The sequence below is a fragment of the Rhamphochromis sp. 'chilingali' genome (assembly GCF_963969265.1).
Source record: "Rhamphochromis sp. 'chilingali' genome assembly, chromosome: 20".
NCBI lineage: Eukaryota > Metazoa > Chordata > Actinopteri > Cichliformes > Cichlidae > Rhamphochromis > Rhamphochromis sp. 'chilingali'.
This window is the reverse complement of record NC_137947.1, coordinates 7,097,295-7,119,919: the sequence shown is the minus strand read 5'-3', so window position 1 is coordinate 7,119,919 and position 22,625 is coordinate 7,097,295. Positions and strand designations below refer to the sequence as shown.

Here is a 22,625-nt window from a genome sequence, read left to right as displayed (position 1 = left end):
TCAAGAGGTCATCTGCCTTTTTCCCCGTGTTAAACGTCCTTCCAAGCTTGACCGAATGGAAGATGGCTGTCACTTTCCGCCTTGATTCACATTTAACTGCCGGGAGTATGTGACTACAGTTATGAAAGCGTTTTGGTTCAGGGATGACTCATATTGTGGCCGAGACTGAATTTAGGGGCTGGGTAATACTCTCTTGGTGCAAGGAGAGGGTTGGAGTAAGGACAAACATGAACTAGCTGTGCTCTTTGTTCCTATGCTGTAACGGGTCTATTATTGGCCTCTCTGTTTTTGATTTTAGAGTTTAATTTAATTTTTAGTTTCTTTGGTCACCAGAGAAAAAAAAACAAACGAACTGCATGTATAGAATCAAATCTGATCCAAAATGCTTAAAGAGTTTGAAATTACTTTGACTGCCATGTTATTCTCATGGCACTTTTATGGAGAAGGAATATTGTTGTAGTTACAGTGGATTCAAAGACTCACCGTATTTTTTGGACGATAAGGCGCACCGGATTATAAGGTGCATTAAGGGAAACAAAACTTGCTTCCTCCACTTCCGTACCATTGATTCATTAACGTTGAATTCTCTTGCAGCTGCTCTATTGCCATGTTGTTGCAGTATATTAATGACTAACCTCGTATTGTGGATGGATTATCTCAGTTGTTCTCGTAACTGAAGCTTGGTCCGTTTACAGCATCCTGCCATGCGATTGCATTTGTCCCTAACCATCGGGAACCCTCACGCTAACTTTTATCGCATCGAAAAACGTTAGCATTCATCCTCTAGCTTCACTGTTTATGTTATGTCGCTAGCGATCACGTAGCACATCACTCTATACCAGCTAGCCCAACTTCAGTAACCCTACAAACGTCACTGCTGTTTAATTTTCTGTCTTTATTTATTTTGGGAGTGATAGCAGAGCCGTATGTTTTAATTTTTTCAGAAATCTCTCAGTCAGAACATGCTATATCATGTTTAGGTGGAAACTAGCGAGCTAACTTCCTGCTAACTTCTAACTCCGTTAAATTTAATAAATTCTGTTTTCATGGATGCCTGGATGTTAAACGTAATTATTACACATGGTAAAGCAGCAACGCTGATCATAAAGGATTTTAAGTGCGCCTTACAGTGCAGAAAATACGGTATGTTAAAGAGGCCTTTTTAGTTTGTTCAATTATCACCTTATTCTGGAGATCATTTATACACTGATCTCTAGGATGCTATCCTCAGTACCAGAGGACACATTTACCTACTGGTTACTATAGTGCAGTATCTGGTTCTTTAAAGACAGACATACCTTCCTTAACAGTTACACTTGCATTTATCAGGTGGCCAGACACAAGACCCCAAACCATCGCAAATGGTGCACTGAGTTAGCTGCATGCCTGATGTTCCACATAACAGTTTTAAATAGATAAAAGGTAGATGTTTGTGTTTCTGATGCCCTTAAGCGTGCAAGCTCTTACAGCTTTATATGATACTGGTATTTTGCTTTTATGAACTAAATGGAACATCCCTATTTGATGTTTGTGGGAGGGGGTGTGAACAGTAAGCTCTGGTCAGTGCGGGGCTGCCGCTCACACCCTCTCCTGTCGCCTAAACACTGTCATCACTATTGTTGGCAATGAGCGTCAAATGTTAGGGAGCTATTTCTGTCTGTGACCAGGGAGGAGGAGGAGGAGGAAGGTGGTTGTTGTTTGCATGGCATAGCCTGAGCACTGCAAACATACTGCTCTGCATCCTGTAGTTACCTTGTGCCAGACTTGTTTGAATGTCATCTACATCCCCCTCTTTATCTAAATGCTGAAAGGCTGAAATAATGGCAGCAGAGAAGTGCTGCAGAGGCACGCCAATACTCAGGGCTTGATTTATCTTCTCGCACTCGTGTGGGGATTATATCCAGTGAGTGACTTCCTCAAATTGAGATGATTAGTGACGCTTCACTTCGCCGCTCCTCTGCTCTACCGCCGACTACTCTGCAATTGCTTCAGAGCCTCAGGGGCCTGTATTTGTTTTTAGGAGAGCAGATGTTTGTGTCCCCCTTCATCCATCCAGCCAAGCCCTCCTCCTCCTCCTCTCCCTACTTATTCTTCTCCTCCTCCTCCTGCTGTCAGCGGCCTGTCTCGTTACATTTTGTGTCAGAGTCGCAGCCTTTCCTCTCTCACAGCACATATAGCATACATGGAGGTTTAGTATCTTCTATCCTTTGCATCTCATCCAGGTCTTTGAAGTATGTGCACAAGAGCACTGTTTGTGAGAGTATTAATGATAAGCTCTGGATTTAAATGTCCCCATTAAAGCCAGAGAGGTGCACACTGTGACCACGCTCGCTCAGCTTATCTAGCCATTGCGGATTGGATTTCAGCAAAGTCAACATAACTTTGAATTGATGAGATAATGGGCAGAATAGGATTGCACTGTATGACTTTGATGTAGCAGTGGAAAGATGTTGGCGCACTGCTTAAAGTCCAAGCTCACGCTATCAAATTCAAAGATACGAAAGCAGATCGAGTAGAAACTAGTTCAGAGAGCAGTCATTATGGAGCCGTTCTTTTAAAAATAAGAGAGATGTCGGCATTCGTTTTCTATCGACGGCTGAAAACAACGACTGTTGTGACTTTACTAAAGGTTCCAACTACTTCTCAGCACTTTAGTGTATTCATATTAGCTGTGCAGACATGAAATTGTTATCAGTCTTCCCACCTGATCTCCCAAAAAGGTCAAACTAGCAGCTCACGTCTTTTGTTTTACTCCACAAAATGTCATCCTGTTGCCACTGACGTGACACTTTCTCTCCACATGAGTCAATCAGCTGGCCTCCTTTGCTGGAAAGACTCGGTCCTGCGTGAAGTCATCGGTTTGTCCAAGAGGGGGCCTTTTGTTTGTCTGTTAACTGCGCTCTATAGGAGGAAAGAAATACTGCTGGTGTACATATTCTCACCCCCCACCCACCCCCAGCCCGCTCGCTAGACAGTGCTCGGAGCTCAGCAGCAAAGCCCTATAAATCTCAGGCACGAGCCAATGCAGATCTGTGCTCTCCTCCCGCGGCATAAGCCTCTGCACTGCGCAAGGATGATGGAAAAAGAGAAATCCTCAGCACCATTCAGATGTTTGAGCGTTGGAGGGGGACAGAGTGGCCAGAGGAATCTGCGCAGGCCACTTTAACAAGCAGCCTTGGCTGAAGTATTATTTTGATCGTGACATGTAGAATTATGAGGCTCTTATTCTGGTGAAGCTGTCCAACCACGGAAGTCTAGTTTAGGACTGTATAAAGTTTTTTTTTGTTTGTATTAACGGGATGTTTGCTGAGAGATTTTCCCCTCCGACAGGTGTAATGCTGTGACAGGAGTTCACGTATTGGTTGCAGTGCAAAGTGGGGTGTAGCAAATAGAAATGACTGCATCACTTTTAGGTCTTTTGCATCAACTCTACAACTTCCTAACCGGGCACATTAAAGCAGGAGCTTCCCATTCGCCTCAGCCGCCTCTGCTATTTTAAAACTCCGTTTGTAAGGCAGCCATTCATGCACCCTCTCTCCCTTCTCTTCCTACCTTTTCTCACTTTAAAAAAAAAAAAACCTCTCTCTTGCTCCTCTCCCCCTCCTCCTTCTCCCTCTCCGCCTCTCTCTTCTGTCCTGGGTCATGGAACACGTTGTTCCCTCCTTCAGACTGTATGAGCTGCTGGCTAGCTCTGCCTTTTCATGCCTCCCCCCCTCTTGTGCACGACTGCAGTTGCCTTTTTTTTCTCTCTCTTCCGAGGGGGAATGTCAGCATTAAACCACATGATTTCTCCCAATGACAAACCCTCTTTATGTAAGCCTGCAACCCAGAGACAGGGGGTCTTATGTCGGGTGATGATGAGGCACGTGCAGGAAGATGGTGATGCACAAAAATCCTCTTTATGTCATGTCTGATTGTGCATTTCCTGTGTGTGGTGCGGACGGGGGTTAGCTCTGTAAGGACCAGTTACAAAAAAGACAGAGATTAGTTGGTCGCTTCAAGCAGCTGATTTTAATTAGTTTTGCATTGTGGATATTATTGTTTTGCTCACAGTGGTACAGTTTGTTGTTGGGGAACACATCATAGCCCCGCTGAGCTTATTAGCCTGCAAAACCAACAGCTAAAACCCTTTAATTAGTGAGGTCCCCTGGGGTTATTTGCATAAAGCTTAGATGCATACAGAGACTTAATGTTGTGTACTGCTGCTGTGCTAGCAAAATCTGATATTTATCTAATTGACATACTGTTAATACATATCTCATTTTTAAGAATTTGTCAGAAGACGAAATGAAAAAAAAATCATCTGGGGTGTCTTGGAAAACTCTCCCCCCCACCTACCATCATTTAGTGATGAATTTCAAAGTGAAATGAACCTGGAATTGAACAAATAAATCTTAATGGATTCATCTGATTTACTTTGTAAATCCCTAAATAAGATGCAATGCCAACAAGTTAACTTCAGAGGTCACGTGGATTAGTAGTATAAACCGGAGCCAAATGACTCTTTTATTAAAAGAACATGGAAAGAATATCTCACCCATATCTCAGAGATTTAACGTGGATACGAAAGGTAATACTGATATAGTGGCAAAGTTCCACAGTGGAGATGGGAGTATCGGTCCATAGATCAGCATTAAACTGTCCATTTCATGGAGTGGATCTATATGGAAAGGTTGCCAGTATGTAAAAAACATTTGGAGTTGGAAAGGGTAAGTGGCAGATTTTCCAAAAAAGTTTGCTGATCAGACAAAACTAAGAGCTGATTTAGACTCGTGTGGGGAGGTGCACATCAAATAGCTGTAGATCATAGCGTAGGGTTTCAGGTGGGTCTGACGTTACGTTGTAGCCACTGATTCATAAATCCCCAATAAAGCATAACTTTTCAGTTTCAGTCTGCCAGAAAGGCCAAGAGTGTCTGTTATCAGCAGGACAATGGCCTTAAACACAACTCTAATCCCACATTGGAGTGGTTTAAAGGTAAAGCTCAAACTTTAGTGCAATTGAGAATCTGTGGCATTACTTGAAGATGCTGCTTTACACCAGTACGACTCATCTGACTTGAAAGAGCCGGAGCAGTTTCACCTTGGAGAACCGGCGAAAATCCCAGTTGCCAGATGTTTTAAACTGAAAGAGACGTGCCCGGAGAACCTTGCAAGTCTAACTGCTTCAAAAGGTAGCTCTACAAAGTATGAGGTGAATTCTTAAACACACTCAGGTTTTCACCACGAAAGTGGTAGACATGCTGTATTGCAGATCCTGAGTGTGGCGTTCAGGGAAGGACTACTTTTCTTCCCAGCTACTGACCAGTTTAAGTTCCAACACAGTTTTGTGTTTGGTGGCTTCTGCAAAAATGCTGCTTTTGGGTTCTTTTCAGTATTTTCTGCGCAGTCGCAGTTTTCTCGCTCTTCAGAGTCATCAGATCACAATCCTGAAGCTTCATACACTGCATGGAAATCTGCTGCAGTGTTTTCTGCTGCTGTAGATGCCGATGTCAGGAAGATGCAGTAGTCATCACTGCTAGAGGGAGAGCAGTGCCACATCACTGCGATGGCGAGACGCGTCACATGCATCAGGGCACATGCCTCACGTTCAGTCGCAGTCGGACAAAAACCCTTTCTCCTAAGGACAAACCCGCATCTGCTTACGCACCTGCTTTTTTTTTCAGCTTACCTTTGAGACTGGCGGCAGTTTTCTTTCTTGCATTGCTTTTATCTCCCCTTCCCTAATACATGCACGCAGATGCATCTACACACCACGGGGTCTGCTGAGTCAGACCTTTTTTTTTTTTTTTTGCTCCTCCAGTTTCTGCTTATCTAAACTGTAGCAACTCTACTCAGAAATGTTAAAACATCAAAGTCGCATTGCCACTCGTGCATTTGTCCATGTCAGTGTGTGTCACTGGGTTTTGCATTTGTTAGGGTGATACGATGTCAAAGATAATTGGGTTCTCACTGGAACAAATGGCCTTTAGAGATACGCAATAGGTGAAGTGACTGGAGTCGGAGTGTCCTCCGGTAGAAACCCACTCAAACTCCTCAGACAGCAGCTCGTAATCCTCTGACTCATGGGTGCCACAGGTGTTGCCGGGTCCTTTCTGGCATAAATAGAGCAATAAATAATAGGTTAGTGTTATTCAGAGGTGACTGTGTGGCATCATCTCCTGCCTTTTTTTGGCTGATGTGCTGCACTGGATATTTACCTTTATCAGTTTCAGACATGCATCCTGTATTTATTATCCATCTGTCAAAAAAGTTTTCTTTTTTTGTCTTTTCTCAATATATGGCGCTCATGATGCTCAGCCTATAAATCAGATCTTTGTTGCTCGTTATCCCCGTAGCACCGCGTGATGGATGTACCCTATTGAATTGGGTGCCTGAAGTGGCTTAATAGCTCTGACCTTGGATGAGGTCTCTGCTCTCCGTGCTAAATAATTCAGTAGTACAGAGTGACTGTCTGAATTGCTCATTCTTTCTTTCTGCCTCTCAAAGACATCACCAAACTCTCTCTACCTGACTCTGGAAGATCTGCAGTGCGTTAGGCTGATCAATTTTGCATGGTTCCTTTAGGAGTGAAGCACTCCGTGCCATTTAATCTGAGGCTGTGCAGGCGGCAAGGTGCCTGGAACATCTGAATGTCTCGTATATGAATGCAAGGCTGATGAGTATGGAAGAACAGGCTGCAAGGTCATCTGTGCACTTGGAGCCCTGCTTGTCTGAATCTATGAATAGTTCAAAGGAAAACAGTGTGGGGCTTAGTCATGGGATTGTGACACTGTATTTAAAAAATAAAGTCTGATATCCATGAATTCTTGCCTTGAAGACAGACTTTAAAGTGTCATGGTCACAAGGTTGTGACTATTAAACACAGGAAATGTAGTTTCTGTGGAAACTCTTTTTTTCTCTCTTCCTGTAAAATCCCTGTTTTTGTTTTTCCTTTTTAGGCTATGCCTTCCTGCTTTTCCAGGAAGAATCTTCTGTTCAGGCCCTGATTGATGCCTGCATTGAGGAAGATGGAAAACTCTACCTGTGTGTATCCAGTCCCACAATCAAAGACAAACCAGTAAGTTTAAGACAAAGTTCTTGAAATGGTGCAACATACTTTGACATGGCTACCACATTTCCCTCCATATTTTCTTGGGGTACATGTGTTTTCTTGAATTAATGAGAGTTCACTTATTTAAATTGCCCAGACAGTATGCCCACGGTTCTTAAAAAAAAAAGTTGATTCTGTTTTATTCATATAGTGCCAAATCACAAGAACAAGTGTGTAACGGTGCTTTATATTGTAAGGTAAAGACTCTAAAATATACAAAAAGCCTGAACAATCAAATGATGCCTTAGACCCTGTTAGAAAGCTCTTGGTGACAGTGGCAAGGAAAAACTCCCTTTACAGAATAAAAGACACACTGTCTTTTATTCAAATTCAGAGAGTGAAAAGAATAAATAACTAAGGGAATGTTCAGGGTCACCTGATGCAGCCCTCTTTTTTCTTTTTTTTTCTTTTTTTTTAATATTTATAAAATTTCAGCACAACCTTAAAAGTAGAGAGGGTGTTTGTCTCCTGAATCCAAATTTGGTGCTGGGTCCAGTTGATCACCAAAAAAAATTCAAGTGCCATGCTAGTGGCCTGTGAGGTTAACAGTAGTGCTTTGAGCCAACTGCTAAAATTAGCATGCTGTCTGGCTCTCAGTGCCAATTCCAGCATGTTTATGTGTTTAAGTTTAGCTGGTTAACCTTCTTATTTTAGCACAGACTCTAAGGCTTCTAACATTAAGTTGTGTACATTCTATATGGAAATCATATAAGTTGTGTAACATTAAGATAGAGATATATATCTATCCATCTATACATCTACATCTACATATATATGAGAGAGAGAGATGGAGCTATATGTAGATATAGTTTACTTGTATTGAGATAAACTGTGTGGTGTGTTGTTCAGACAATGTCTGTGGACCATTGATTTGTAGAAGATTGTGGGCTACTATCTTTCTAATTTACTCTGGATTAAACTAATGTATAGTTAACATAATTGATTGATACCACACTGCTATCTAGTTAAAACCAAATGCACAACCAGCTTACCACACAATGACTTCTAAGTGGGAACATTTCATTTTTCTTTTACACAAAGGTCCAGATCCGTCCCTGGAACCTGAGCGACAGTGACTTTGTCATGGATGGCTCCCAGCCTCTGGATCCCCGCAAGACCATCTTTGTTGGGGGGGTGCCACGGCCCCTGCGTGCAGGTAAGTCAGAAATATGAATGAGAGGACATCTTTTTTTTTTCTTTTTTTTCCCCCAGCAAGCTCCCAGAGCCTCTAAATTGCCTTTATAACATTGGCTGGCATGGAGCTCAGAGGCTGGAGGCTATAATGAAAGTTCTTCCTGTGAGAAAACAATCCTCTACTTGGGTTTCCAGGACGGAGGCCAAGTGGTCATCACGTTAAGAATTCATGGTGTAATGGAAGGCTCAGTCTTTCTTTTCTTGGGCTAAACATTGCTGGCTTGTCTGCAATGTGACCCCCTGCTAATTACACCAGCAGTTTGAGTTGAGACTGCTGCTCTGATGCGTAGTGTAGCAGGGCAGATTTTTATGTCGGACACTTCTTTTGCTTTTTCAAGCGTAACTGAAGGCTTTCAATTTGAAGAACAAACTAAACTCAGAACTTGCAAACTCACAGAAACTCCCGAGAGGAGTTTGTGGCACTAATCATCTCTCTCCCCACCCCCACCTCTCTTCCCTTCCTTTCTCCGCAGTGGAGCTGGCTATGATCATGGACAGGCTGTACGGAGGTGTTTGCTATGCTGGCATCGACACGGACCCAGAGCTCAAATACCCAAAGGGAGCCGGCCGTGTGGCCTTCTCCAATCAGCAGAGCTACATCGCTGCCATCAGCGCTCGCTTCGTTCAGCTGCAGCACAATGACATCGACAAAAGGGTGAGTGAGTTTGTGAGCTTCGTGAGCTTCGTTCACAGCGATCCCTCTTCTGAAAGAGAGCAGCGTCTCGACCACAAGTGAGGTTTTCACAGTCATTCCTATGGCGAGCTGTGGAGCTGAACTCTGCTTGAGTCCTCCATGTATCAGAGTTTTCATTATAGCAGGGATTTCAGCCAGCTACCCAACATAGCCTACAATAACGAAAGGCCATGCCTGGATGTGTAATGACTATGGCCTTTGGCTGAGTCCCGACACATAGGGATGGTTTAATTATAGTAGTTCCCTATACATGTATATTCACTGGAGCTGTGCTGCTGGGTGGTTATTTTAGGCACGCCGGCCAATTGCAGCGGGACATATCGTGACCGAGGGAGACTGGTTGTCAGCCAGGAAGCTGAGCCTCTGCAGGGCGGGGCTGTCCAACCCACCTCAGCTATCACCATCTATCTTCAGTCGGGGGTTTATGGTGTCTTTATTATGACTTGGACTGTTTGCCGAAAACACCACTTTACAGCATCAAAAACATTCACACAACAAAATATTTATTTTCATGTCTTTGAACCAGATACCTAGCAAAATTTCTTCCTTTTATGCGGTAAATAGATGTCCATCTTACATTTGTTTTGTTGTTTTAGGCATTAGGCTGCAACAAAAGGATTCAAGTTGAAAGAATTAAGAGTTTTGAAAGGATTTATATTCACTGCAGACCACAGACAGTGGAGCGCATTCTTGAAATTCATGTTCAGTTGTGGTGAGAAACTAGGATGCCAGCTGGTGCCATTTTCTCTTCGTCCTTCTTCTCGCCTTCATTGTCTGTGACTCCCTTAACTGTAAATGGCTCTTGATGATAGCACATGTGAGCTAATTACCTCTGGTCAGCTCTGTGTCCACCGAGATGAAATTGGTGTTTAATGGCCTGGCAGCTTGGCCGTTTCTTTCTGGCTTTCTTGCTTTTGTGTCTTCCGTGAGCTCGTTGCTCTCAGCAGTGGATATTCCACTGTAGCTGCTGCAGAGTTTGGCTAAGCACAGTCTCCCACTGCTGAAGGATTTGATAACCTTTCATTTTGTGGCCACACTATAACAAGGTTAACATCCACCTCTGCCTGCTTGTATGCTGAGGCGTCTCCATGGTGACTGAGCTCTCATTTCTTGTCTCCTGGCTTCATTATATTGGTGGATGGGTGGATACCTGTCCTGTTTTATTTTAGAAATTGTCAAACGGATCACAATGAACGGGGGTTCTGGACTATGACTTAAATGGGCAACACATCTGGAGAAAACCAGCTGTTATTCTAGCACAGTTACTGTGCAAATCACATATATACACAACAACAACAAAAAACTGGAGGAAATGGAAAAAAAACCTGCAGCTCGCATACTTTATTTTTAATGGCCAGTAGAGGGCGCCTTCTTTGGTTGCAAAAAGACCTGATAGTACAGCAGTCCATGCTAAAATGGCCCTTGAATCTTTGCTCTGTTACCTTGGTAAACATTTTCCTGACTTTATGGGCTCAATCACTACTTTTACTGAATCACTGAATAAAACACGACATTAATTAACTGATCCAGCTTTCATTAGTCTCATGTGGTTTCATGAACCAGTGGGAGATGCCATGATGGATACACCCATCTTTTATACTGGGAATCGATGCAGACTGTTTAATAGCAACGGTAGATCTGTACCAATTGTTTGACCCCACACCTGTGGAAAGGATCGTGGATGTAGCCTGGAGTTATTTATTGATTGCTTAAAATCCATCAGTGACTCATAGCAGCCCTATTTTTTGATTATCATGCAATGACACCCAGAGGACATGGTAGTTTCACTGAACCGGGCTTCCGTTTCTCGTTGCTCGTTGACGGGGAGGCAGCTGCAGCTGATCTGTTTTATCAGGTTTCCTTGATTTGTCTGTCATTTCATATCTAAAAATATCTGTTCTCATTCACAGTGAACACGATTGCATTAGCTGGTTTCTTTTTCTTTAAAACATTGTTGAGGCTGACAGATTATGGCAGCAGTCGCCGTGAATACAGTATTACTGAGCCCTTTGTTTCAAAGACTGTTTACTTGAACAGGAAGTGAATTTTTTATGAATCTGAGCGTACGCCACTTCAATCTGTGTTTTTTTGGATATGATAACCTAAAATGCGGTTTTGTTTAGATTTTTTTTTTTTTTTTTTTTGCCAGGTGGAGGTCAAGCCGTACGTCTTGGACGACCAGATGTGCGACGAGTGCCAGGGGGCACGCTGTGGGGGCAAGTTCGCCCCCTTCTTCTGTGCCAACGTCACCTGCCTGCAGTACTACTGCGAGTACTGCTGGGCCAGCATCCACTCACGAGCCGGCCGAGAGTTTCACAAGCCACTGGTGAAGGAAGGGGGCGACCGCCCTCGACACGTGTCCTTCCGCTGGAGCTGAGGGAGTTGGTTGAGTCCAAGAGCCAGCCCTGCCTAACCCCCCGCCCCTCCTCCCCAGTGAACCCACGCCAACCTGCCCCCAAAAAATCCTCCTGCAGCCTGGGACAGCGCTGGAACCCTCCTCCCCAAAGCCCCATCCATCCACCCTGCACCCCACAAACACCTCATGATAAAAAAAAGGCAGAAGTGATACCATCAAACACATGGGACTTTCTTCACAGCACACAGCTCTGAACTCATCGTCTAGTGTTCCCCCCGACGATGAAGCTTTGTGGGGGAATTGAAATGCGAAAATCCATGAGCTTAGAATTTGCACTTTGGCACAAAATCTTACTAAACACACACACAAACACACACGCACACAGGATGGTATGTTAGGCCCCTGGCTACTTTTAGTTCCCTGTTCTGTTGACTAGGTGGTGCGGTACGTCCTGTTGGACCTCCCTCCCCTTTACTAAGACAGAGGTGGGACCATGCAAATATTTAAAATATACATATATAAATATATATAAATATATATATTTTGTTTTGTACCTATCTATACATCTATAGATAATTTAAATTTTACGTAAAAGGAGCATGCACTTATTTTCAAAACCTGTAGTTATATTGCCCCTGATTTAAGAAGAAAAAAGAACTACCAAAGGCAAATGAAATTAATGCATACTGAGGAGCAAAATAGGTGACATAAGATGTAGCAAGATTCAACAGCTATCCAGTAGTGTGGAGTTAAAAAGAGAAAAAATAACACGGCTATATTCGCTCTCCATTTTGACTCTGAAAATATTAATACCTCATATGCGCAATCAGATCAGTTTGCTTTCTAGGTCTTTATTTTTGATAATAACATTATTTTTTAGTGTTATGTAAATGTAATGCTGCAATAGCTTTGCTGCTAAATCCATGGTATAAACAGATACCATAACTTTATTCAGGCTAGGGTGTAAAATAACAGCAGATGTAGAGAGAAGCACCTCGTGGGTTTTTTTACGTTTTCTTTTTTTTTCCTCCTAAATTAAATGAGAGCCGCGGCAGGGGGAGGGGGCGCCCCCAGGCAGAGACGGCTAACTTTTGTGTGTGTGTGTGTGTGCTTGTGTGTGCGTGTGTGGGGACCGGGCGGGGGGGGGGGATGGGGAGGGTCGCCCCCTAACTGCATGTTTATTTCAATCAGGTTGCTGCATGCAATAGACTTTTTCAATATCACGTCTATTCGATTCTGCCCATGTTTGCACAGCACACTACAGACGTAGGTTTGACTCACACCAAACTGGACAGATACAGGGAAAAGCTGGTCAGAGGAACCAGAGGGTTCCTGCACAAACAGGCATCCAGATAATATGATAAAGACAAAACCTTAATAATCACAAATCCCAAAAAAAAAAAATGTAGGATTACCATTAAAACAAAAAAACTGTCTGATAGGTGAAGTACTTTTTTCCCTTTTTTGCAGTGATTGTTGATAGAATTGTGCAATTTTTTATACAGTACGTAGTTAGGTCTGAGTATGCCTAGAACTGTGATTCGCTTTAACTGTCGTCAGTGTCCGACATAGAAGTCCTGTGAAATGTCATAACTAGTGTATGCACACGTATATATGTTCTCTTGTACACACACCTACTTGCACACACGTACACACACACACACACTCTTGCACCAGTACACACAGAAGTCTCTCACATGTGTACTCGGACGGCTGTCGATCTTTTTTTTTTTTTTTTTAAATGCACATTAACTGGGTCCGAGGAGACGCAACCAATGTGAGCTTAGACTGAGAACTGAGTTGAAATTATCCTTTTATTTTTCCACCATTGAGAAAAAGCGCACGTTTACGTCCCAGAGTGCAACCAAAGAGCTCACGTGTTCGACTTTGTTTAACAGAGACCACCTGACACACGGGATGAGGAAACTGGACGGTACGTGGGCGCAGCAGATCGGATGAGGAAAAAAAAAAAAAGAGAGAGGCGTTTAGGGGCGAGGAGTCAAACTTAACACTGAAGCTACTGGACACTTGATAAACTGAGCCCTGCACATGCTCTCGCTAAATGGGAAGGGGTAGGGATGGGTGGGAAGGAGGAGCGTTGCCGGAACATGCAGATGTGCAAACTGGGATTACCACATTTATCCAGATTTTTATTTTCCTGCAAAGCTTGAAGTAATGGACCTGCTTAAAAAAAGAAAAAAAAGGTGGACATATAGATATATATTTTTGTTTTTATCAAAAGGTTATGGTGCAGTTTAAACAGGAATGGGCGGGTAGGTGGATGCAATGCATAGAAACTTTAAGTATTGACTGCTGAAGACGGGGAGGGTATGCTTTTTTTTTTTTTTTTTTTTTTTTTTTTTTTGGGAGGCTGGGCCACATTACACTGGTTTTAGCAGTTTTGTGGACAATCTGAATGGGATCCTGCATCATTGCGAGTTATCGCGTGTTACCCCTTCCCCTTTTCCTTAATTCCGTGAGTTGTGATTGGCGCCCCTGCAGTCCCTCTCCTCTCTTTCCATTTTACTCAGTTAAACTGTGTTTGTGTTTGTTTTTTCACCAAGAAATCGAAACTAAGCAACAATACGTTTTTTCTTCTTAACTGAGGCTAACCATGAGTAATAATAAGCATCCCTATGAAAGTGAATTCTGGGTATTTTTTGTGACATTTCTTTCCCCACCCAGAAAAAAAAAGGTTTTCTATGTTTGTTCCTTCTCTATAATAGCTATTTGTTATGCACTACTCTTTGTATCTGACCAGTTTTCAACAGTCAGCTGTTCTTTTTGTTAAAAGACAAAAAAAAAGAGAGATAAAGTGTGCTTTCTGACTGACAAGATCTTTTGCAATACCTCAATTTTGAAATATATTAGGAGAGAAAAAGATATTTTCTAAGTAAGTTTATTCAGATGAGAAATATATATTAATTTAATTCTTCAAGAGAAATGATTTAACAGATGGTTGATTTTTCTTTTTTAAATCTTATCATGCTTTTTTTAAAGTTTGCTTTTATTTTAAGAATTAATTATTTTATTTTTTTGGAAAAAGACAACAACTGAAGGAGCTAGAGCTTTATACTAATAATATGTAGTTAGTGAGAGTCTACTTTATTACAGTGGCAGCGAGGGTGAGCGCCCCACTGGTCGAAACATCGGAGGGAGGAGAGCTCTTTAAGGAAATCGAATATAAGGTGCTCAAAGAGGAAAACGACACATATTTCCCACCTTTTTGTATATTTATAATCAATCATTTACTATGCTGACCAGAGTTGTGAAAGAGATCTTCTGTTCGTTATTTTTTTAAGAGAAGTTTTTTATGTTTCCTAAACGTTTGTGCTCCCTTTTTTGTTTTTGTAAGAAAAAAAGAGGGAAAAAAGAGCAACCCCGATTCGTTAGCCTGACGAGAAAGACTTGTGAGAGTCACGGCTGGAGGTAGAGTGAAAAGAATGTTATTTTTACCACAAAACAGACACAAGTGTTTTCACCTGTAACTTGATCTGAAGCCCCCAAGGTGCATCAATAGACTGGTGGCCTTCTATTCTAGCAAGACTTGAATTAGTCCCTTTTTTTTAAAGGCTAACAACCTTGATTCTTTGTCGTAATGTGCAATACTGTTTGTACTGTTTGTAGAAAAGAAGAAAACGAGAAAAAAGAGGCATAAATCTTTACTGCAGAATTATTTTCATTGCAAGCATTGTGATTCACTAAAAATCATTTTCTACTGTGTATTTACCTACTCTACCTGCTAGTACCTTCCAGTAGTAATGTAGCCTTTGTACTGAGAAATTTTCATTATTTTTAGAAAGTTTTGCTAAAAAACAAAAGAAGAATTTAAACATATTTGCATATTTTCATTTTTATTTCATGTTTTTTCTTTACAGACTTATTTCTCAACCATTAATAGTTATTTCTGGGGGAGACTTTCATATCTGGTCAATGTCATTAATATTATTTTGTATTTTTACTTGGAATAAATTAATTTTTATTATGCTAATTCTTTAAAAGTTTATTTTTTTTCCCATTTGTTCACTTTTTCATTTTTTTGGAAGCTATGAAAAAACCCCTTTGTAATATTGTTACTAAAGTGTCTCGTTTCTTGAAATGCTAAGCTTTATGTGTTATAACTTGCTGATGTTGCTTACATTAGTGTGAAAATGATCTAAAGATGAAAAAAAAAAAACCCTACTCACAAAGAAACAGATTGGTGGTTGGTGATGTTTAAGTGATTCGCAATGTAAACAGATGAATGGGCAATAAAATAAAAATGGCAGAATGGAGCATACATGTAGTATGTTGTGATGTAATTGTGGAAGATGGGTGACACCACTGACCGTTTACTGCTGTTGCTACTCAGTGCTATGTTCCAGTAATTGCTACTCATTAGCTCACATACTTTATTCTACTCAGCAGATCCTTCTAAAAACACCAGTGACACATGCTGTACGTGGTTCAGTCCCCACAGAGCACACCGGTGTGACTGTATTTAAGTATGAATGTAAACGTAGCTGCACTGTATGATACATATAGAAATTGGAAGGAGCATGTGTGACCTGTACAATATTAATCATTTATAGCAGGCATGGGCCTAATGTGGCTGCTCTATATATATCTGTACTTTCACCCTTTTTCCTGCCTTCAAGGAAAGAACGGTTTGACGTTTGAATATTTTATTTGAGAAAAACTGACTCCTGTCTCTCCTGCTGTATTCATCAATAAACATGGAGGCTGTTAGCTGAACCAAGCATTGAACATAGCTGCAGAAATGAATTTGTAAAACTGCATCTCGTTCGATTTTGTTCTTTACAGATTTGTTAAGGAGATAGTATTGTAGCTTGGTGAGCTTTAGTGGTCTGAGGTGAGAGGTTTTTTGGGGGGCCAGTTTGCTTTAAGCTGTAGTCATTATGTAGGGCGAATCAAAAAGTTGCTTTTTTTCCAGAATACAAAGAGGAAAAAGTAAGAAGTAAGAATTTTGAGATTTAAAAAAAAAAAGATTTTTCAGAATTTTGCATTCTGAGAATTCAGAATTTTTCCGCCAAGGATGTGGATTCATGAAATCTAAAAAAACAAAACAAAAACATAATTCTCAAAATGCAGAATTCTAAGAAAAGTCAGAATTCTCCCCTTTCTTTTTTTTCTTCAAAAATTCTGAATTCTCAGACTTCATATTAAACATTCTCACTAAATTCTCAGGATTCTGAGATTTCAAAGATTCACAATTATGAGAAAACTCTGAACTGTATAAATGTTCTTTATTTCCTTCACTGGCCCTAATCTTCCTCCTTACAGTTACGATAAGTTAACTTTAGCTCAAAAAAAGACTGGAAGCTCAGAAATGGCAACCTTTATGTTGTCCAGAGCTAGCAGAGGCTGCATGTCTAAAGCTCACCAACATCGAGATTACGTTTTATCTCAATAAACGGCAGAAATTAAACATTACAGTGCCACGAGTACTTTCATGAACTGCTTTCTTGGCCTGAGGTATTGAGTTCCTGCAGTTGTGTGCAGGAAGTAGTCCTCCAACACGATAACAGCTCATCACTGTGTCGGTTTAAGCATTGTAGCTTTTTAAGAGTCAAACAGGTATGGTAGCTTTCCTTAATAAGGCTCAATGTCATTGATGTAGAAATTTCTAAAAGTGATAACTCCAAAAATGATGGACTGTTATGTATGACGCCCATTTTTATGAACACAATGATGCTTAAAAGGTTGTTTTAGGTCTGCCTACTGTACAGAAAGTGGATTACAGTCAGAAACACCTAAATTTGTATCAGTATTGAGCAATCAAGCATGATTAACTATCATCAGAATCACATTTCAGTTATGTTTGTGTACAACATAATTAAAACCGTTATTTAGAATCATGTGTAATGATGGGTTGGTCACATGTTTCTTATCTTTCCACATTCCTGCAGCCTACACCCAATGTCCATACTGCATTTAATTATCTTTTCTAAAATGTTTACAAAAGTATAGTCCATACACAAAGTATACACATAAAAGAACACCAACAATCAAATAATGAGCAAGCATGTGGACACAGTGGGGTGGAAAAAGTCCCTCTTAACAGGATAAACCAGACCCAGTGAGGGTCAGCCACATGCCACATCGTTGGGGACACACTGGGGTGAGGGAAAAGAGAAAGTAAGAACAAAACAACCAAAGAAAGTATGGTGAATTTACAGGAAATCAAATGTGATCTTTTTAAAAAAATTAAAAACAAGGACCGCTCAACCTGACCCAAACACTTGAGCAGTGGTGTATATTGTATGTTGTATGTAGTTGTATCCAGTGTTGGTCAAGTTACTTGAAAAAAGTAATCAGTAACTAATTACTGATTACTTCCCTAAAAAAGTAATCCCGTTACTTTACTGATTACTTATTTTCAAAAGTAATTAATTACTTAGTTACTTAGTTACTTTTTAAAAACACGATTTACAACCTGAATAGGTGATAAAGCGATAGATCTTTCAGCCCAATTCTACTTTTTCTGCATAATCCATCATACAAAATGTAATCAAATGGAAAAGTCTCTTTTTAAAACTTGTTTTATAACCTTTTAACGTTACAAGTAACGCGTTACTGCCCATCTCTGGTTGTATCTGATCAGAATTTTGTCACCAGTTTTAAACAAAGTCGCAACATTTTAGCTCTGTCTGCAAACAAAATTGAGTTGAACAGTTCCGAGACTGATAGCAAACTCTCCCTAACTCATTCATTTTCTCATATTAGTGGCTCCTATGTGTTTACCAAATCTACATTATGCATGTTTATTAGTTTGTCACACAGTGGCTCATGGTTGCTTACAGCCTGTATCTGTACTTCACCAAAGAGGCGTCATTCAATCCTGCCAGCTGCCTATCGTAGGAGCATTTTAAGGATGACAGACTCCACCTTTGCTCATATCTATTTAACAGTCTCTTCAGTGTCCTGATACTCCTATATGATCTGCTGTAATCAATAACCATGCACTATCATTAAAAACAGCTCAAACGTTTGAAGTCAGTTAGGAAAATCTTGCTCATAGATCTGTAGATTCAGGCCTTTCTTCTTCTTGAAGACGTGCAGACTGCAACGCTGTCTCCAGGTGGAAAACAGGAGTGATACACCTGCTGTCAGGCCTGCAGCTATCAGGCTTGTGATGTTCTCGTCTGTCTTAAAGTGGACAAAAATTATTTTTTAAACTGGCACAAATAATTTGCGTGGCATCTTATTTGATGCAGAACACCTGATTGTTCTGTAAATAGCTGGAAATGGTTATTTAAAAAAAACAAAAAAAAAACAAAACTTGGCTGCATTTTTACAGTGGGGCAAAAAAGTATTTAGTCAGCCACCGATTGTGCAAGTTCCCCCACCTAAAATGATGACAGAGGTCAGTAATTTGCACCAGAGGTACACTTCAACTGTGAGAGACAGAATGTGAAAGAAAAATCCATGAATCCACATGGTAGGATTTGTAAAGAATTTATTCGTAAATCAGGGTGGAAAATAAGTATTTGGTCAATAACAAAAATACAACTCAATACTTTGTAACATAACCTTTGTTGGCAATAACAGAGGTCAAACGTTTACTATAGGTCTTTACCAGGTTTGCACACACAGTAGCTGGTATTTTGGCCCATTCCTCCATGCAGATCTTCTCGAGAGCAGTGATGTTTTGGGGCTGTCGCCGAGCAACACGGACTTTCAACTCCCGCCACAGATTTTCTATGGGGTTGAGGTCTGGAGACTGGCTAGGCCACTCCAGGACTTTCAAATGCTTCTTACGGAGCCACTCCTTTGTTGCCCGGGCGGTGTGTTTTGGATCATTGTCATGTTGGAAGACCCAGCCTCGTTTCATCTTCAAAGTTCTCACTGATGGAAGGAGGTTTTGGCTCAAAATCTCACGATACATGGCCCCATTCATTCTGTCCTTAACACGGATCAGTCGTCCTGTCCCCTTGGCAGAAAAACAGCCCCATAGCATGATGTTTCCACCCCCATGCTTCACAGTAGGTATGGTGTTCTTGGGATGCAACTCAGTATTCTTCTTCCTCCAAACACGACGAGTTGAGTTTATACCAAAAAGTTCTACTTTGGTTTCATCTGACCACATGACATTCTCCCAATCCTCTGCTGTATCATCCATGTGTTCTCTGGCAAACTTCAGACGGGCCTGGACATGCACTGGCTTCAGCAGCGGAACACGTCTGGCACTGCGGGATTTGATTCCCTGCCGTTGTAGTGTGTTACTGATGGTGACCTTTGTTACTTTGGTCCCAGCTCTCTGCAGGTCATTCACCAGGTCCCCCCGTGTGGTTCTGGGATCTTTGCTCACCATTCTCATGATCATTTTGATCCCACGGGATGAGATCTTGCGTGGAGCCCCAGATCGAGGGAGATTATCAGTGGTCTTGTATGTCTTCCATTTTCTGATGATTGCTCCCACAGTTGGTTTTTTCACACCAAGCTGCTTGCCTATTGTAGATTCACTCTTCCCAGTCTGGTGCAGGTCTACAATACTTTTCCTGGTGTCCTTCGAAAGCTCTTTGGTCTTGGCCATGGCGGAGTTTGGAGTCTGACTGTTTGAGGCTGTGGACAGGTGTCTTTTATACAGATGATGAGTTCAAACAGGTGCCATTCATACAGGTAACGAGTGGGGGACAGAAAAGCTTCTTACAGAAGACGTTACAGGTCTGTGAGAGCCAGAGATTTTCCTTGTTTGAGGTGACCAAATACTTATTTTCCACCCTGATTTACGAATAAATTCTTTACAAATCCTACCATGTGGATTCATGGATTTTTTTTTCACATTCTGTCTCTCACAGTTGAAGTGTACCTCTGGTGCAAATTACTGACCTCTGTCATCATTTTAAGTGGGGGAACTTGCACAATCGGTGGCTGACTAAATACTTTTTTGCCCCACTGTAGATAAATAGCTGCAAATAACTTTCTTGTTTACAAAACTTGTGCATAGGTTTTTAAAATTTACAATTTATAGTTGCATTTCAAGTTAATGATTCATGAAACATGTTTGTGGTTGTTACTTTTTTTTTGTCTGATTTTAGATCATTTGTGTTAATACAATATGACATGTGAGGTTGTGCTACTTTTTTTTTTTTTTTTAAAAAGTAACAAGTAACTATAACTAATTGCTTTTCCAAAGTAACTTGCCCAACACTGTCCATCACATCATGACATTTCCATAAATTGGCAAAAATATTACATTACAAAATGCATAGAAAGAAAATAAAGTGGATTCTTTATTTAATACTTCTTGAGGTCAGCTCAAGTTATATTATGAAAAAGAAAAAAATGGAGAAGAAAAGAAAAGAAAAAAGAAAAATAAAAGGAAAAAAAGAGACGTTATATTGTGAATTATTGGAAGGTTATTCAGATTAACACAATAATAATCTAGAACAATGTGCTTGAGTGTTCACTGTGTTTGTTTGGCTCATAATGAACTTTTAAAAGATGAAAAGTAAGTAAACACCCAACAGCTTTCAGTCATCAATTTGCTTTACAGTCAGTTTATCTTGTGACAGCTTCATGTGATGTTTAACAGGTGATTGAGTGAAGTGTAAATGTGCAAAACTAACCTATAGGCGGCAGCAAATGGCTTGCCTTGTGCCTTCTTGCTGGGATGACTGTCAGTTATCCCATTAAAACAGAATAATCCAGGACAGAGAAACTGACACTTTTTACACTTACTCACGACATTTTTAAACAAATGTTATCTCTAATTTCTGCTTCTTACATTTTCACAACAGACTCATTACTTCAGGTTCAGCAGTACAATTTATAGCAGTTATACAAAGTTGTAGTCACTGTACGTGAGAATCGAGCTAGCGCTAAAGAGGAGGAATCAAGAAGGGTAAGTATCAGATAATTTCACATATCTGTCAGTTCAGAGAAAGAGAGGGAGACAGAGGGAAGGTGGTGCACTAACATAACAAGACAAGAACTATAACCAAACTAAGTACACGAAAATAACATACACAGCAAATGACAGAAATGTAACTAAAAACAAGGCACTGACAAAATCAGACTGGAAGTGCACACTACAGAGATGTGCTGGAAAATATTATACTGAAAGGATGAAACACTGAAGAGCAAGAACATAAATAACTTCATAAACCCAAGGTAAATCATGAACTCACAAAACTCAAAATACTGGGTCAGTGAACCAGGAATCACGACAAGGGTGTGTTAAAGCTAAATGGACTAAAACTGAGCACTCAAAGTGCTTTTTATACAACTTGCCTCATTCACCCAGGCACTTTTTTCTATGTAAGTGCTTTCTATCTATCATTCACACACATTCATAGTCCTACGGATCCATCCATCAAAGAGCAACTTGGAGTTAGTATCTTGCTCAAGGATCTTTGGCATGCAGACTGAAGCAGACGGGGACTGAACCACCAACCGTCTAATTAGCAGGTGGCCTGCTCTACCTTTTGTTCCATCTCTCTGAGTTTTGTGAGTCAAGTGTAGAACACAAACAGTTTCCTGTTGTGGAAAAATAAATTGAGCATCAAAACCAAACTGATTTTCTGAGATATACTGTATTGAAAGAAAGTTATTGAGATTTATTGAAAGGGATCAATCCAGCCAGAGCAGGGTTCATACCAGCAATGACAAACAGGCAAAATAATAACGGCTCCTTTATAGTGTAGGTACAATCTTTGTGTTTATCATTATAAACACAGTTTATAATTAGTTTATTACAGCTAAATAACAACAGTACACTGAGGTTTAATAAGGTGAAACACACATTTTTCTACTATATTTCCACCCTTTTAATTATTTCTAATCACTCTTGTAGTATAAAATTTGTATGCAAAATATATAAGAAACAAGAAATCCTCTTGTTGGAGGAGGGCGCTCTTTCACCCCTCACTCTTTCGTTCCAGCATAGCTGTAGGTTGAAAGGGGAGAGCACATTGTACACCCTTGTTGTCTTCTTCATCGTCAATATGGAATTTTTTTTTTAACCCTTTGGGTTATTACTGTGGTTCTGTAATCCTCTTGCAATGGCTGACAGGGACCCAAGTGGCACAGCCTTCAACTTTGACTCCTGTCTGGATTGTCAGCAGTACCTGAAATGGGCCATTCCACCATTTCTCATTCCAGCTGGTTCTCTGGAGATCTCCGATAAGCACCCAGTCTCCTGGTCTGAAAAGGTGTAACTTTGTTTTAGGTGGAAGGGCTGCTTGAACCATATGAATATGTATATGAATGGCTCACAGGCCCATGTGATGCTAGAATGCCTTTTCAGCTGCTGCTACTGCTTGCAGTTAAAGGAAGGCCTGCTGG

At 40.8% G+C, this 22,625-nt stretch overlaps 1 protein-coding gene across 1 annotated transcript in view; it reads left to right on the top strand.

The window, feature by feature from the left end:
* Positions 1 to 15,613, top strand: part of cpeb3 (cytoplasmic polyadenylation element binding protein 3) — a 41,517-nt gene extending 25,904 nt beyond the window's left edge. The window contains 4 exon segments of the mRNA XM_080868473.1: positions 6,941 to 7,059; positions 8,134 to 8,248; positions 8,760 to 8,941; positions 11,130 to 15,613. Coding sequence (XP_080724599.1) covers positions 6,941 to 7,059; positions 8,134 to 8,248; positions 8,760 to 8,941; positions 11,130 to 11,357 — 644 coding nt within the window. The 3' untranslated portion in view covers positions 11,358 to 15,613.
* Positions 15,614 to 22,625: the final 7,012 nt, after the last annotated feature.